Genomic DNA, 17,572 nt, shown 5'->3' on the forward strand with positions numbered 1-17,572 from the left:
AATCAGTAAAAGCAAACAAATTAAATATTTGTCTGGATAACTCTTTCCTCCAACACCGACATATTAATAATATATAAGCCGCATATAAACATAATAAATACATTATAATGTAGTTATCAGATACAAGCGGAGGTTTAAGTGCTTGCTTGTTAATGTACAGTATATTCAACAATTATGAATTCTCTTTTGAAGACTACATTATGCTAATTTTCATCTGTTTTATATATGTTTATAGATGAGGTATTTAATTATGGATGTTATAATGTTATCAACTGATGGTTAGTACATACTATGCATTCGCAATATAGTACCGTGTTAATACAACTTGAGTTTAATTACTTGAACAATGGACTTTAGCGTAGAAGAAAATGAATTAAGAAGGGAGGGAAAGAGAAAGATGTTCAAGTACAGAAGGATGTAAGAAGAGATGTGGAGGACAGGAAGAGGAGACTAAAGGAAATAAAGAAGTAATGTCGGCAGGAGAAAGACATAATAAGTTACAAGCTAATGCTTCCTCTTTGCCGTCGTGCAGCCTGGTGCTGGATGGGAGAGGGTTGCGTAACGTTCGGAGCACGCTCAATTGATATTGCAGGTGATCCATCTGCTCCACAGACTGAAAGGCACAGCTGGCGTCTTCCGTCGAGGATGCTGTCGAGTGTTTACCCCCCTCCCCCCCACACACACACACACAATGCTGCTGGGCTCCAAAATTGCAGTCTTATTTTTGAGCGCCGACGCTGCTCTTGACCAGGAGCTGTTTGATTGACAGATGAGGAAGATGAGATGCAGCTTCAAAGTTATGAAGCTGTTGATCCTCAGCTCTGCTGGCTCGCCTTGTTGTTTAATATCAGAGTCCCACAGTGAGGGGGAACAGGGCTAACCGTACCTAGCAGGAGTAGTACAGTAGTAGAAGTACATGCACTAGTGGCAGCAGTAGCAGCGGTTTCATTAAAAGTACTAACAGTTGTAGTGATGTACATCGTGGGAAGCAGGTGAGTACACAAGTAGTAATACATGCCGTAGTATTAGTAGCATTAATGGTGGTAAGGCATCCGGAGCATCTGAAGTGCTAATTACAGTAGCAGTAATGATGGCGTTAATAATTATCAGTGGGTGTTTTGAGGAGGGGAGGGGAGGGGAGGGGAGGCCATTCCCCTTAGCAAAATGACCAAAATGCACCCCCCCTCTTCATCGCCTTCGAAATGATTATTATCAGCAGTACTACTACTAGTAGTAGTAGTAGTAACTCAGTAGTAGTAACTCAGTACTACTACTAGTAGTAGTACTGAGTTACTACTAGTAACTCAGTACTAGTAGTAACTCAGTACTACTACTAGTAGTACTGAATTACTACTACTACTAGTAGTAACTCAGTACTACTACTAGTAGTAGTACTGAGTTACTACTAGTAACTCAGTACTAGTAGTAACTCAGTACTACTACTAGTAGTACTGAGTTACTACTACTACTAGTAGTACTGAATTACTACTACTACTAGTAGTAACTCAGTAGTAGTAACTCAGTACTAGTAGTAGTAGCTCAGTACTAGTAGTAGTAGTAGTAGCTCAATACTAGTAATAACTCGGTAGTAACTCAGTACTACTAGTAGTAGTAGTAACTCAGTAGTAGTAGTAGTAGCTCAGTACTACGACTAGTAGTAGTAGTAGCTCAGTACCACTACTAGTAGTAGTAGCTCAGTACTAGTAGTAGTAGTAGCTCAGTACTACGACTACTAGTAGTAGTAACTCAGTACTATTAGTAGTAGTGGTAACTCAGTAGTAGTAGTAGCTCAGCACTAGTAGTAGTAGTAGTAGTAGTAACTCAGTACTACTAGTAGTAGTAACTCAGTACTACTAGTAGTAACTCAGTACTACTCTACTACTACTACTACTAGTAGTAGTAGTAACTCAGTACTACTAGTAGTTATAGCAACTCAGTAGTAGTAGTAGTAGTAGTAGTAACTCAGTACTACTAGTAGTAGTAGTAACTCAGTATTACTAGTAGTAGTAGTAACACAGTAGTAGTAGTAGCTCAGTACTACTAGTAGTAGTAGTAGTAACTCAGTACTACTAGTAGTTATAGCAACTCAGTAGTAGTAGTAGTAACTCAGTACTACTAGTAGTAGTAGTAACTTAGTACTACTAGTAGTAGTAGTAACTCAGTACTACTAGTAGTAGTAGTAACTCAGTACTACTAGTAGTTGTAGTAACTCAGTACTACTAGTAGTTGTAGTAACTCAGTACTACTAGTAGTTGTAGTAACTCAGTACTACTAGTAGTTGTAGTTACTCAGTATTACTAGTAGTAGTAGTAGTAACTCAGAGGAGAAGTTATTACCACCACACAGTAAAATACAAGGGCATTCTTTTCTTTCTGCCCCTTCATCTGATTTTCATTTTCTTTCTTTCTCCCATTTCAAGTCAAATTGAATAATTTTGCAGTTTAGTCGCTTTATGGATCAACAGAAGATGAAAACTGTAGAGAAAACACACATTTTAATATACTTTTCTTGCACTACTTTCCCTCCTCTCTACACACACACACCTAGATACAGTAGGTAATTATGATCAGACTATAAACAGTAGTACTTCTTAATCACTTTCATCTCTTTCACATGGTTTGGTTTCATCTCTCCCTCCTTCATGTTTTATTTCTGGTCTGTGCTCTCTTTCTCAAAACAGTTAATAATGCATTTACATGGTAAAATATAATTATAGAACTGAGTATTAGAAATTAATTGGCAGAATAAACCAAACCTTTCTCAGTATACAGTACATGTGAATTAATCTGGGTCAGAAATCACAACGAGTGTATATAAGATAAGATCAAATAAAGTTTTAATTTGTTGAGGATGAGTGAACTCGTTAGAGATGAACTGTGCTCAAAAATATATTTAAATTTCTTTCTGAACGTCTTTGAATGTGTGACATGCATGAAGTTATATATGGATATATTTTATTAGTTTGTATTTTTACTCATCTAACTTTATTTTCTTTATAAGGAAAAAGTTTGTGTTCAAGATGATCGGTATACATAATATTAAATAATAAATATTATAATAATATAATAATAATATTAAATGTAAGTAAAAGTAGAAAAAATAAATAAAAAATAAAGTAATATATTCAATAAACTGAACACAAAGGTGCATCTATGTCACAGTATTACGATGTAACAGTGATGTTATAGAAATATGCATATAATAACAATATAATAATTTAAAATTAAAATTAAAATTAAATAAATTGTGTCGCATTTATTTAAAAGGAGACAAAATAATTTACAGAAAGTATAAAAAAAAAAACTAAAAGAATGCATTAATTAAAAGAGGATTAAAATTAAAAGAATTCTGTAAAAATGAGAGTGCAGATGAGTCAAGAGTTGGCATCAGACACAGGTGAGTGTATTAAAGGTACATTTAAAGAAATGATCGCACTTGGCAGTGGACGGTCTTAATTCTTGTCATACTTTACATTTAACAGTGTGTTTTAATGTGTATCAATTAAAGGCTGCTTATAATTACACGGTGCTTTTAATGAACTTTTAGTGGGGAAGTGTACCTGATAAAAGGAAATGTAATAAAGATTTTTGTTGAGTAAATGTTTCTTTCTGTCTCCAGGTCTTGCAGCTAAACTCCGACATCCTCCCGCAGTACAAGCAGGAAGCCCCCAAGACGCCTCCGCACATCATCCTCCACTACTGCACCTTCAAGACCACCTGGGACTGGGTCATCCTCATCCTCACCTTTTACACGGCCATCATGGTGCCCTACAACGTCTCGTTCAAGACCAAGCAGAACAACATCGTGTGGCTGGTGCTGGACAGCGTGGTGGACGTCATCTTCCTGGTGGACATCGTCCTCAACTTCCACACCACCTTCGTGGGGCCCGGCGGCGAGGTCATCTCCGACCCCAAGCTCATCCGCATGAACTACCTGAAGACCTGGTTTGTCATCGACCTGCTGTCCTGCCTGCCGTACGACATCATCAACGCCTTCGAGAACGTGGATGAGGTATGTGGCTTGAAGGAAAGCGTGCACGGAGGTGAACATGTTAAACGGGAAATGACGGCTTTTTCACATGTCGATACTTTTTTACTCCACTACATTTATTTGATACTTTAAGTTACTGATTACTTTGTAGACTTAGATGAAAACTGCACAATATAATCAACAACAAATGATATTATGAAGTGATGTTATAGATTGAGATGAGAATGTGTTGATCCCTGGGGGGTAAAGTCACAAGCCACCCAGCTGATGAAGTATATAAAGTAGTTCAAATAAGCTCCACCTTTACCAGCTTCTACTTTTTGTACTTGATGTATATGTTGAAGCTTTTTTAAGGTTTGAATATAGGACTTTTACTCAATATAGCACCTTTCATACAATCATGCAGCCAAAACACAGCCAAAACCGAAAAATAACAAAATAGACAATAAATGACGATAAAATGCTAAAATAAATGGTCACGACAATGACTAAGCACATTACATTACATTACAGTTCATTTAGCTGACGCTTTTGTCCAAAGCAACGTACAAAAAGTGCAAACAATCATGGAGATACAACTCCGAACAGCAAGAATCTTGTAAGTACAATAGCTTCAAATAGGTGCAATCGTATAAGTGACCAATTAAAATGTCTGCCAAGAGAGAAGTGTTCAAAGTTTAGCTCAACATGATTGTAGTTGTTATGAGATCTCGGGCTTGTAAAACATATATATTTTGTCCCAAACTTCCTGAATGTTCTTTTACTCGAGGCTGATTGTGAGTCAGTTTGGGTTGGAAGGATGATGTCCATGTGTACAGATCAAAATGTGATGGAGCCAATTATTCATCTAGACAGATGATTCAACCTTCACTGAGAATCGCAGGACCCTTTAGAATAATACATCAATGCTTCTGGAAAAATCGTTTTTAAATTACCATCTATATTATTTATCAAAGGCAGGAGATGGGTCGTGACTTTGCAGAATTAAGTATGTTTTATCTGGAGTATTAGGCTTACAGTACTCCAGTACTCCAGAGGTGTTGAATTCTGAGTGGATGTGACAACATTTACACCTGGTAATAACATGTGATTTGCATCAGGAAAAACAGATTTACTGCAGGTGTAAACGCATGCATCATGCAGACCTCGTCTAGATCTCACATGGATGTCAATAACATCTGTGGAGTGTGGTCAATCGCAAAAGGACGTTTGAACGGGGAGAACAAGAATGCTTATAAATAGTGTAAATGCAGAAGCTCATGACCAGACGTCAATCTCCAGATAACAGATCACATGTCATTGCAAAGTGTAAATGATCCTTGAGACAATAAGGTTCCTCAGACTACAGCTGATGCTAACAAACTAACACGGGCAGCGTAGTGAAACCTGCTAAACATCGGCCATTATTATCGTCACGCAGCTACAGCCTCGCGACGCTGCTACTGTGGTTGTTTGTCTCATACGAGGCACAACAGCAGGTGCCATTTTTAGTTAATAAGCTCATTAAGTTTACTGATTAATAATTGATGGTGTTCTGTTTTTATCCTGGCTCAGATAATGGATGGCAGTTTGCCTGTTAGGGGGAAAGTAATTGGAATTTCTAACTTTCCACGAGTTGGCTGTCCTGTAATGGCTTGAAATTCATTAGTTAAAAGTCGATACCCTCGTTCTGAGGTCATGTTGATGCATTTAAATCTGTAGCATGTAGAATTAAATTAGCGACCGAGCGTAATGATGATGGGATTGCGGTTACGAATTTCCGTTGTGACTAAGGTGAGGTTTATTTCGCCGTTTGAAAAAGGTTTCCTGGTCAAATGTAAAGCCGCTGCTTTTTCCTCACTAGAGAGAAAAATACTGTTAAATGTTCCTCTGGGAATGAAAGTTTTTAGATCCTGAACCTGTTGTTTGATTCCTGGGCGACGTTCTACGAGGCTCCAGACCTGCTGAGTGTTTTTCACGCCCATTTGCAGCCATCAGATATCGAGGCGTGGTATCAATATGACCTGAAGTCCATTAGAGGGGATTTTCCACTTGATTTCCCGCTGAGTTAATTAGTTTGTGTGGAAACTGTAAAATGTAAAAGAACAAATGTTGTACACATGCATTTCTCAGTTTTTGATTTATTTATGGTAGAACATTTAATCTTTTTATGATTGTGTGTGTATTTGTTTGTAAAAAACACACATTTGTGAGCACATGCTGTGGGTGTGTTTGTGCACGGACGTCCATTATTATGTTCGTGTGACTACATGCGTGTGTGCCAAGTGGAGGCTTAATTACATGAGTTTTTGTACGCCAGTAGTGATGATAATAATAATAATGCCAGTATTTAATCTGTCAGGAGCTGCATTTAACAGCATCTATTAATGTTGCATGCCAAAACATCACTTCACTCCTTCAGCAATTTATTTTGAACCTGAACAACATTAAGACCAACACACAGTTCACAACACAATATCTTTGGACAGTTTAAGAAAATAAAGTGTTTTGGCTGAAACTGAAGCTTCAAGCTGTCTTGATTGTAAACATATTTGATAATTGACTCATAATTTAGATCATTTAACAAGGAAAATGTCAAACATTTGCTGGTTCTAACTGGCTCCGGGTAGATGTGATGGACATCTGTTACACCCCGTCCCCTGCATGTTGAGTGTGTTAGCGTCTGCTCTCCTGCTGCTGGCCCAGACTGAACGCTGTATTGAATTGTGGATCCTCCCGTTGGTGTCTGGAGCGGCGCTGCGTCTTGGTTCAGGTGTCTCTCGGCCTCCGGCCTCTCACTGCCCGTCGCTTATGGATTCGATGAGAACCCGCTGGGTGGAGTTTTCTGTTCAAACAGCAGACGGCAACGAGCGGCGGAGACAGGCTGATAGGAAATCGATGGCACGTAAACTTCCAGTACAAAGTCAGAGTCTCTTTTCCCCTCTTTGCTAAATTGGCGTTTTTGCTGCTGCTTTCCCGTATTAGCAGGCTGGAAGAATAGATGGATGCTGACTGAGGGCAGTGTGGGCGGCTTAAGATGCAGTGTGAAAGAAAATGGCAGAGATTATTATAGACTCGGAGCAGACTGAATCCTCTGTTGCCTTCTTCGATGGCTGAAGCAGGCAGGAAGTATTTTTAGTTATATTCTTTCAAGACGCTGCCAAGCAGGTGCTGCCAACACACGTGCACAATGTACACACACTGAACACACACATGCATAAACATGACTTTTGAGGACCTTACCAGTCATTACCAAGTCCCGTCTATAACTTCTCCATTGGAGAAGTGTCCTCATCTTTCTGCGTGAAGACGATCAGCGTAGGTGGAAAACTCTTCACGCCTATTTTCAACCTCAGTTGTCGTTTTTGGTCGTCACCCCTCAGTGACGTCAACACTTTACTCAGCCATGTCATTGCTTCGACTGATCTGTTGATTATTGATGAACTAATTAAGCATTTAGTCTATGAAGTGTCTTAAGTAAAATACAGACGAATGCTAAAAGTGTGATGTAAACATCTGTTGGATCTTTCATAGTTCGGTGTGTTGACTTGGTGGATCTGATGATATGAACCTGGTCATTTGTTCACAGCTTACACACTGGGATCGTGGCACTTAAACAAAGGCACAAGGAAATCTCTTAATACTCGGCAACAAAGCGGTAAGATCCCAGTTTGCCATTTTTGTCTCTTAGGCTGCCACTTTTCAGCAAACGAGCGCCTCATTAAAGCGCCACAAAGTCGTACTTCTATAGCGATCAAACAGGCTTCCTCAGTCGTCTACAGCGGGCCTTATATATATATATATATATATATATATATATATATATATATATATATATATATATATATATATATATATATATATATATATATATATATATATAAAAGCGTCACATTTGTTCCTTGGAAGAATACTTAAGGAACAATAAAATACAGTACTGAAATCAAAGCCTCAACACAACATCTTATGGAGCAAGAGGTAGACATGTAACAATCAATTATGAATCCAAACATACAATATCAAGAGTAAAACCATATCTTTATACAGAATATATCACTATATGCAACTTTTTGGGTTTAACCTAACTAATACAGAAGCCTAGAACAAGACCTACGAGTTATACAGAGTTTTCTTTTTGAAGTGTTAGAATCTTTCTTTTTATTGTTGACATTTTGTAGATGCAGCAACACCTACACGCAGAGACATGCAGGTCAGCAGTTACATCAGCAAAACCACTGAAGTCGTTGTGCTATGGCTGTAAAACAGCACAGAATGATGTAAGATTCTCGTGAGAAGTGCTGATGCTCCGTCACGTTGCTGCAGAGGTGGTGTGAAAAGTCTGAGTGTGGCAGGCAGGAGGGAAGCCCCCACAGGTCCCGAAGCCACCTGCTGCTCGGAAAGGTCTAATCCAGGCTGACCTTTCTGCATAGCGTGTACTGTTGCCACCGCCAGCCAAGCTGACAGAGCCGGGAGGAAGCTGTGCACCGTGCAGTCAGGGGTGGGATGTAAACACTCTGCGCGTTAACAAGAATGGAAGGTTAAATAAGTTGTAAAAGACGAGGGAAGATTGTTGGATGGAAGGAGGTTTTCTGTTGCTTTATGATTTATATCTAAAGTTACAAACATTTTAGTGTCTCTTGCAATCGAGCAGCATGTGTGACGTCTTGTGTCTGTTAGTTTTGTTTGTCGCAGATTGTGTTGTTGGGCGTTTCTCAAAGTTTGGCTGTTATTTCCAGCGGATCGGTCTAATTGCTGGTATTTGCGACTTCAGGGTTGTTCACTCATACTTCAGGTGACAAGTTTGTCGTATTTCCTGTCTGTGTTGGCACCGACTTTCAGAAGAGTTTGCAACCAACTCTCCTACACGTTTTATTTCGGACTTCAAGTAGCCAAACACCACCCTACAGCCGACGTCTCGTTACCTCCAATCACGAAAATATCGCCTTCTTGAAAACTTTCTCCAATCCATCTGCTTTTTGTTACCAAAATAAAAGCATGTGGTTCTCATTTTTGAAGCGGGCTTTCTGTTCCTCAAGGCCTTTGCTTAGGCTTAGAAATAGCATCTTTTGTGCTGTAATTGACCGTATGAGTGTTGTAATGTAACCGTGTGTGTGTGTGTGTGTGTGTGTGTGTGTGTGTGTGTGTGTGTGTGTGTGTGTGAGAGCATAATAGCTTAGAGGTTTTAGTGGTGTACTTTTGAAGATGGAGAGGTGACACAGTAATGCTGCGTTGACGTCATGACTGTACGCTGAGTGGCAGAACGCTCCACTCAGCCTGCTGGTTGTAGATGTGAGTTTCTGCCACTATAACGACTCACTAGCAACACAAACTGCTGAGTCACTTGTTACAGTTGTCAGACCTGTGCTTCTCCTGCAGGGACGAGTCAAAGTGTCTGCTGTGAGAAAGGTTTACTACAGGGGACATGAATAGATGCATTAAAGCATGAAGTGAAAGATGGTTTGGAGTGTGGAGGAAAACAAAAGCTCTGTTGCTGATTGTGTAACTAATAATCCTTTTATAGTGTATGTCCTGTATGTGTGAAAGGGAGAAGCTATTACACTAAGTGCATTTTGTAATAGTAAAATATAGAAAACATATTCAGCTTCTAGCCGTGTTAAATGTTGACAGGATTTAAAACTTTCCAAGAAGAACCTTTACCTCGCTGCCTGGGGAAGCTGCTGCTTATTGTTGAAGAGTGACAATTGAAAACTGAATTGAAGCGTGGCGCTGTTTTGCTAAAAGCTGAGACGTTTTACATTTTTAATGCTCACCGGATTGAGCCCTGAGAACACGCTAAGCTCCCAGCGCTGTCAGGAACATGCAACAGTGCGTCCTCTGCTTAGGAAATAATGAGAGAAAGAGCCGGCGCTGTGAGAAGAGCTTCCCCCGTGGACACGTAATCTCCATCTATACGCTGTCTCACTTCACCGGGCTCCGTTAGGATAAACAGGTGCTTATGAGCCATGAGTTTACATGCATTGCTCGCTCTTGACTCATGCTCTTTTCATCTGTGTTGCTCTTTCCTGTGGCTTCTTGATTTAGAGTCATTTACATATGAGCTGGGAAGCGTCCGAGTCCCAGGGGAGGCCTTTGAAGCTGTGGCTGGAGAGAGGCAGGGAGGGCTGGCTTTGTGGCATCACAGAGAACCTGCAGCAAGAGGTTTGATCTGAAGGTGCAGCCAAGGCCTCCTCAGGCCTGTGGAGGGAGAAACAACAAATACAAATTAAGAGCAAAGCCAAATTAGTGACAGAAAATGTTTCTTTACAACTGTAAGAAATCAGACGTTGTCTTAAGGATGAGCACAGATGCAGATCCATCTGTAGAGAGATTTATTTTGGCACATCTGACGTGTTTTGGGACTTTATTTGTGCAGGTACTATAACTGCATGACCCAATAACCCCTCAACAAGACACCACTGTTTACTAATGTGGAGGAATTCTCAAACATAGAAAATGAGAGTGTAGTGTGCAAAAATGCATTTCTTCAATATGAAATACGTCGGTTATGAGTTTGATCGATGATTGTTTTGCTAATTGTATGACTGTTTCATTCATTTGTGGTTGCTTTTTAGTTTTTGAATTTCATTCATAAAATGGACAGACAACTCCTGGAACAAAGACTGATTGTAAAACCCAGTGAGTTACAGAAAGTAGTGGAACAGAAGCTGAACAGAGTCAGAGGACGTCTTCCTGCTGCCAGACTTGTTGAACCGCAGGCTGAAGAGAGAAGCAAAGCTCTGTTACTGGGGTTAAAATAAGGTCAACTCCCACCTTTTGCAGGTGAAGTTGGAGCTGTAGGTGCTGAACCTGAACGTCAGGACTCAGGATGTGTGTGTGTGAAGGCTGAACTGAGCGCAAGGAGCTTGAAGACGGCCGCAGAGAGCAGCTCGCCTTCATTACATAACATCGTAGCCTTTGTGGTGCAGAACAGGATATCAAAGAGCCTGTGGGGGACACGGGTCAGCTGGGGCAGCAGAAATAACGCACTGAGAATGTTCTTTTAGATTAGATGATTCTGTTCACATCGTATATTGTTTTTAACCAACAACTTGTTTTGTTTTTTAAGCAACACATTGCTCGTTTTCGCTCCCAGAGGTGATTTTAAAGCGTAGTACACTGCACTATAATGTGAGTGGCTTAATTAGGCGGCATTAATTGCGCTTGGAGCCGTGTTTTTTGTTTGGAGGCGCTTATTGGAGCTTTAGTCCGATGGTAAGTTTGCCCACAGTGGCCTTAATGCAACCTGGTAATTAAAAGGACACCTCATTAAAAATAGTGTCGCAAAGTCTCCGAAGGTAGACAAAGTATAGTCGTACCCTGAAGACGGGTTCATTGCTTCGATAGGTGAACTTCCTGGTGGTGTTTTCTAAACAAAGTATTGATGTGGAGGTTGAAGTGTAGCTTAATATGCAAACAAAGAGCTCGTCAGTAATGAGGAATCTACTAGAACAAATAAGTATATTTAAGAAGCTGCAGCAGAGCAAAATGAAGCTTCTGGTGTGGATGTCTGTGTGTTTGCAGAAAGACTCCCTTGTGTATTTTTAGAGATGAATATGCAGCACCTTCTGAAATACAACTGTTTCTGATTCCTTTTCCTCCTCCCTGATACAACCCTTTACGATGTTGCTCTGCGATGTCTTTAAAACTAAAAGAAAAGTTTTAATTGCTGCCTACAGCTATTAACACTCGTCTAGTGTTGCATGTTCAGCCGGTGTTTTATTACAAATGTTACAAGGTCTCCAAATGACTTGAAGTTTGATGTTTTAGAGCAACATTTGAGCCTGTGGGTGTCATTTGTTGTAAATTCTCAACAATGTAAAAGCAAATTCCAGTGATTTACTTTGAACTTTTAACCTTTTAATGACCGATTTCTCTCTCTTCATTGTTTGTCCTCTTTTCTTTCTCGTCCTCCTCTTACCTCCCCACATTTCTCTTTCTTCCTCTCCTCTCCCCTCCCTCCCTCCTTCCCTCCCCCTCAGGGCATCAGCAGTCTGTTCAGCTCCCTGAAGGTGGTCCGCCTACTGCGTCTGGGCCGGGTGGCCCGGAAACTGGACCACTACCTGGAGTACGGCGCTGCCGTCCTGGTCCTGCTGGTGTGCGTGTTCGGACTGGTGGCTCACTGGCTTGCCTGCATCTGGTAAACTGCTTTTGTTTATGAGTTCTTAGTCACTGAGGGAACTGTTTCTCATTTCCTCGCAGCTTAGAGTCATTCAAAAGCTCCCGGTGGCTGCGGGGAATGTAACCATCTTCCTCGCTGTTCCTAATTAGTTATGTATGCTAAACAATTCTCCAGCCCTCCCCACCTGTACGTTACAAAGCATCTGCTGCTGTTCTGCTGACTACAAGCTTTATTTAATTTCCCTTATACACCATCGGGTGATATGCTAATCATCTATACCTCATGGCAAACAATTTCTGCTCCCCCCCCCCCCCCCAAGACACAGAATCCCTTTTCAAATAATTTCCTTAATTGCAAATACTCGGCAACATTAAACACAACAGCATATTTCTTGATGCTTTACTGCTCCATTTAAGGTCATTTCATTTCACATAAATCTCCAAACTGAGCACTTTGTCTTCCTCCAAAGCTGCTTTAAGTTTTCATATTAAGATGATAATGAAAAGTTGATAAAGTCAGTTTCAGTAATAACTGAAAATGAGCCTCGACAGACCAAAGTGAAGCTTTAAATGTTGTTTATTCTCCTCAGTCTGCTCTTACATTTATGGTTTTAATAACTATCTCTTTGTATTTACTCGTACAGTTTAAAGTAAAGGATTTGTGAATGAATAATGAGGATTAAAGCAGTTTAAGTGGTTTTAAGATTTTGTCCTCTGAACACAATTGGCATTTGTGAAAAGCAGTTTTTATCACTTTTGATTTAAAAAAAGAAAAATAGTTTTGCTGATGTTAAAACGATGAACGTCTTAAATTGAGACGTTGACCTCAACAGGTACAGCATCGGAGACTACGAGGTCATCGACGAGGCCACCAACACCATCAAGATGGACAGCTGGCTCTACCAGCTGGCTCTCAGCATCGGATCACCTTACCGCTACAACGCCAGCGGTTCCGGCCAATGGGAGGGCGGCCCCGGCAAGGACTCTCTGTACATCACCTCGCTGTATTTCACCATGACCAGCCTGACGACCATCGGGTTCGGCAACATCGCGCCCACCACCGACGGGGAGAAGATCTTCTCCGTGGCCATGATGATGGTGGGATGTAAGTACGAGATGCACGGCTGCTTGCTGCTCTAACTGTGCTGTGTTGACAGCTTGCTGGGAGCCGTGTCGTATCTGTTGTTGTCGTTTTGGGGCATTTCGGAGAGTGAAATGGGACAGTAAGCACTTTTCAGTAGAGATCGCTTTACTGCCTTGCAATATGTGTACACGCACAGATAATCCACTTAAGGAGCTGATCTTTGGGGATGCTGCTGGTGGAGTTTGTGTGATATATTGACGTTTGAAGTGATGCGCTGTGTAATGGTTTCAGTACTTTCTTCCCATGTTGGTGTTGAAATTGCCACAAAATGTTGTTGAACGTATTCATGAACCCAAGTGGATGATTTCTTGTGCTTCTGGTGAATCCGTGACCTTTCAACTTGTGCTGATATCAGGCCAACATGTCCTCTCGTGCACACTGAATAGTGTGTGAGATGTAAAGAGCACAGTCATGCTCCAGTGTTCCCAGATGGTGCTGCAACAGGTGCATGTGCAGCATGTTTGGATGTATTGAGCATGCTTTTGACTCCATTAGGCCTTAGTAGAGTTTAGCCATCATTAATCTTCTAAAAGTAAAATTACATTTTCACCACGAGAGAAATCCACGTGCTAAAAATATATTATCGCACAAGCTTTGAATGCCAAACTACACATGTGCCAAACATGTAGGCGTAAACAAACAGCCGGTACAAACATAACCATGTACAAGTACAAACAATGTGTTTGTTTTGGAGTAAAACTGCTCTGAGAATAGTACAAATGATCAGGGTGGGGGGTTTGTTTGAGTTAATCTGTCCCAATCACATCTTATCCTGTTGACCATCACCACCACTACTCCTATCTTATATCAACTACTGCTTAAAGACCTCTTGAATCAATTTGTTCCCCCTGAAAAACAGTTTTCATTATCGATCTCTCTTCATGGAGATGTTGCAGTGGGCTTAATGGAGAGTGTGAACTTGAGATTTGTTGTTAATTTGTTTTTACGGTGTTGAGCGGCTGCACACAGATCTGCACAGCAGGCGACATCACACAGATGATGAACGCAGCAGAAAAATGAACAGAATAATAGAAGAGAGCATGTGACACACACAATTAATGGCAGACTGTGCTCCCTGTGGTTACTGTGAGGAATCATCTGAACAAATGAGGAAGCAGCGAGAGGGGAAGTGTATAGATAAATATGTAGGTATAAAAGATATGGATTTGACTTAATCTTGTGCGTGAAATTCACTTAAATCTAAATGCTTTAAAATGTTTCATTTCGATCATCTTCCAGCTTCTTGCTTCACAAATGACCCTCAATCGAGACTTGACGCAGTTAATGTGATGTTTTTATAAAAAAGACGTTTTAAAAGAAAGAATTTGGCTTTTGCAGAATTTTTAATGTTATCTGGCGACATGATGGCTTTCCTTTCCTCCTTCCTTTCCTCCTTCCTTCCTCCTTCCTTTCCTCCTTCCTTTCCTTACTTAAGGAATGGTGAAATGTATACATACAGCACCGATGTGTTGCAAAACATGGGATTACAGATGCATGTTGTTGCAGTTGACTCTTCATTGAAGAACACGCAACACTTCACAGGTTAAACTTTGTGAACGAGAACAAAAACTTTGCAGTCTTTTCTACATCAGGGGGGTCAAACTCATTTTAGTTCAGGGGCCACATGCAGCACAACTTGATCTCAAGTGGCCCACAGCATAATAACCTTTAAATAACAACAACTCCAAATGTTTCTCTTTGTTTTAGGGCACAAAAAAGTACATTCTGATGTATTAATTTTATTTTATGATCAAAACAACTTATTTGTACACAAAGTCATCCCGCGGGCCGGACTGGACCCTCTGGCGGTCCGGTTTTGTCCCCCGGGCCGCATATTTGACACCCCTGATCTACAGTAACTTTATCCCATTTCTTCTTCTTCTTCAAAAAGAACCCTGGTTACTTATCGTTCATGTAAACATCGGGATTGTTAAACATGTAGCCGTTCATATATGTGAGGATCTGTTTGCTGTGTGCTTATTGCAAAACATTTCTTTTACTTCTTTTAATTGGTCGTTTGACATTTTTCCAAATGACGGAGCTTCTGTAAGTCTTAAGGTAAAGATGCTGATCAGTGCTTAAGCTCTGATGGTTTGAGATACGAAGCTGTTAAGCTGCTTCCAGTGGGAGAAGAGGCCGTTAATACCCATGTTGGTGGCTTTAACAGTACATGTACCGTTTCATATCTTGTCGCCACGGTTTGAAAGTCTTTCAGGATTAAACCCTTCCGGTCTGTTTTGGGGAGATTTGTTTTTCCAAAAGTGGCAAATGTGTTACAGAAGCCTTTCGCTCTGGTCTCTTTCCTGCCGTCCCTGTTGGCCTGATGGAGCTTGTATAACAATGTCTACATCCTGGAGGAAAAGTTACTTTCAGGGAATCAATTATTAAACTGTATGCACAGTCTGCAAAACTGAGAGTACAGATTCTTACATTGCCTACTTTTTCCCCCTCCTGAGTGGTTCCCTGGAGGCTTTGACAGAGAAATAACAAACTGAGCAGTTGTTTGGTATTAAGGTTAAAGGAATAAACAGTTTGACCTTTGTTGAAATGACAGAAAACGTGTTGTGGACAGTGGACAGTTATAATGCAGTGCAAATGTGCAAACCTTTGGTCACCATATAGAACCTTTATGCTCTTTACCTGCCGACTGTTGAGCGTATCAGACGCAGCTGAACCTGGAATCTTGTGCGCGTCTTGCAGATGTTTGACGACAGATTGTTTAATCAGTTGCATTTCTTCCTCGAAGCTAATCAGTATGCAAATAATGATGAGAGGACCATCTGTGTCCTGTCTTCCAATGCCTCCCCCATTATAACAAGAAATGGCAGTTGACCCTGGCTTGATCAGGGAACTTGTAAAGTGGTGCAAAAATGCATAGGAGTGAGAAATAGGCAGATCATTATTTGGACATTATTTAAACGGTAGACATTTAAATTGCTATTACAATCGTTTGGATGTTTTGAAGTGGGGTTGTATGAGGTAGTTTGGAGAAGCTGAGAGGAGTTACGGCACAGGAGCAACTTCTGTAGACGGGGGGGCAGCAACTATCTCTTTAAACTCGAGGGTCTGCATTGCATTCTGGTCTACTTGCTACACCTGAGGCCCTCTACAGAAGAGCAGCGGTACAACCTGTTTGCACCACATGTGGGGGTGGGGGGGGGGGGGGGGCAGCAGTACAATTACAAGTACGAACAATTCAGCACTTCTGCTCACAATTTATGTCCCCTGTGGTTTCCACCTCGTCTGGCTCTCGTGCAGGAGAACAGAGCACGATTTAACTCTTGCCTTTTTATTCACTGTAACCGTGATCCGGCTCTAACCTCCGCTTGGTGTTTTAGTTGCCCAACACTAACCATAACCACGGTCTCAACCCACAATGCCCTCAAGCACTGAGGGAAGTCCTCGTTGGTAGAGGTTCACGTGGATGCATGTGAGGGTTTGTACATAGGGCAAGTGCTTTGTGGGTAGAAACGGTGCATCAGACTCAACCGGAGCTGCTGGAAGTCCAGCATATTGTGTGCATTTGCTCAGTTATCTACAGAAAGAAAATGTATAAACCAAAACACTTGAGTCCAGACACAAAAGGCACACAGCCAACGGTTATTTTTAAAAGTGTTTTCATACATTTCCTTAAAGTGTTTGGCAGGAAACACTAGTGTTCCTCTTGTTGTACAAATCTTCAAGCCAATTTATAGTTTGCCAGACCTCCAGAGGATCCCGCCCGTGCAAAGTGTTTTATAATTTAAGATTTTTAGAGCACCGTGAAGCCTTTTTCTTTTTTATATTAGTGACTTGGTGAGAGCAGGCTTTTTTTTTTAAATGGCAGAATCTCCTTTTGGAACAACAGTGTTTTTGTGTCTTTGTCTCGGTCTGATCTGTTTCTGCCCTGGAGTTTTAGTATTGGAGCCAAGCGAGATTTCTCCCTGGGCTGTCTTCCATATTGTTTGTTCCTGGCAACTGGACAGTAAACCGTCTCGGCTGGGTAGTAAACAATACAGAGACACGGCACGCTCCACAGTGTCAGTTCTGTCTGGCTGTGACTGATAGTCGTCTTGGCGTGGCAGACCATCACACGGGCTGTGTGGGCGGTTTCCTGATCTCCACTAGTGAGAGCTCACAGCGAGGCAGACAGACAGGGCGGCCGTTCCTTTTGGTTTCCAGGTTTGTCCACGATTATTACAATATGAATGATCTGTTTTACAACATTGTAGAGCTGCAGCAGAGAGAAAAGATCATTTATAACTAGTTTCCAACAAGGCACCATCTAAGAAGTGTTTTATAAGTTGGAAATATTACGGCTGCTTTTGTTTATGGTTAATAAATCAGTTGCTGCTGCGTTCA

At 41.0% G+C, this 17,572-nt stretch overlaps 1 protein-coding gene across 1 annotated transcript in view; it reads left to right on the forward strand.

Annotated features, from left to right (window-relative positions):
* Positions 1–17,572, forward strand: part of kcnh5b (potassium voltage-gated channel, subfamily H (eag-related), member 5b) — a 102,590-nt gene that overhangs the window by 20,542 nt on the left and 64,476 nt on the right. The window contains exons 6-8 of the mRNA XM_029426865.1: positions 3,619–4,011; positions 11,949–12,106; positions 12,921–13,192. Coding sequence (XP_029282725.1) covers positions 3,619–4,011; positions 11,949–12,106; positions 12,921–13,192 — 823 coding nt within the window. The remainder of the gene's footprint in view (positions 1–3,618; positions 4,012–11,948; positions 12,107–12,920; positions 13,193–17,572) is intronic.

The sequence above is a fragment of the Cottoperca gobio genome, unplaced genomic scaffold (assembly GCF_900634415.1).
Source record: "Cottoperca gobio unplaced genomic scaffold, fCotGob3.1 fCotGob3_245arrow_ctg1, whole genome shotgun sequence".
In the NCBI taxonomy this organism is placed as follows: Eukaryota; Metazoa; Chordata; class Actinopteri; order Perciformes; family Bovichtidae; genus Cottoperca; species Cottoperca gobio.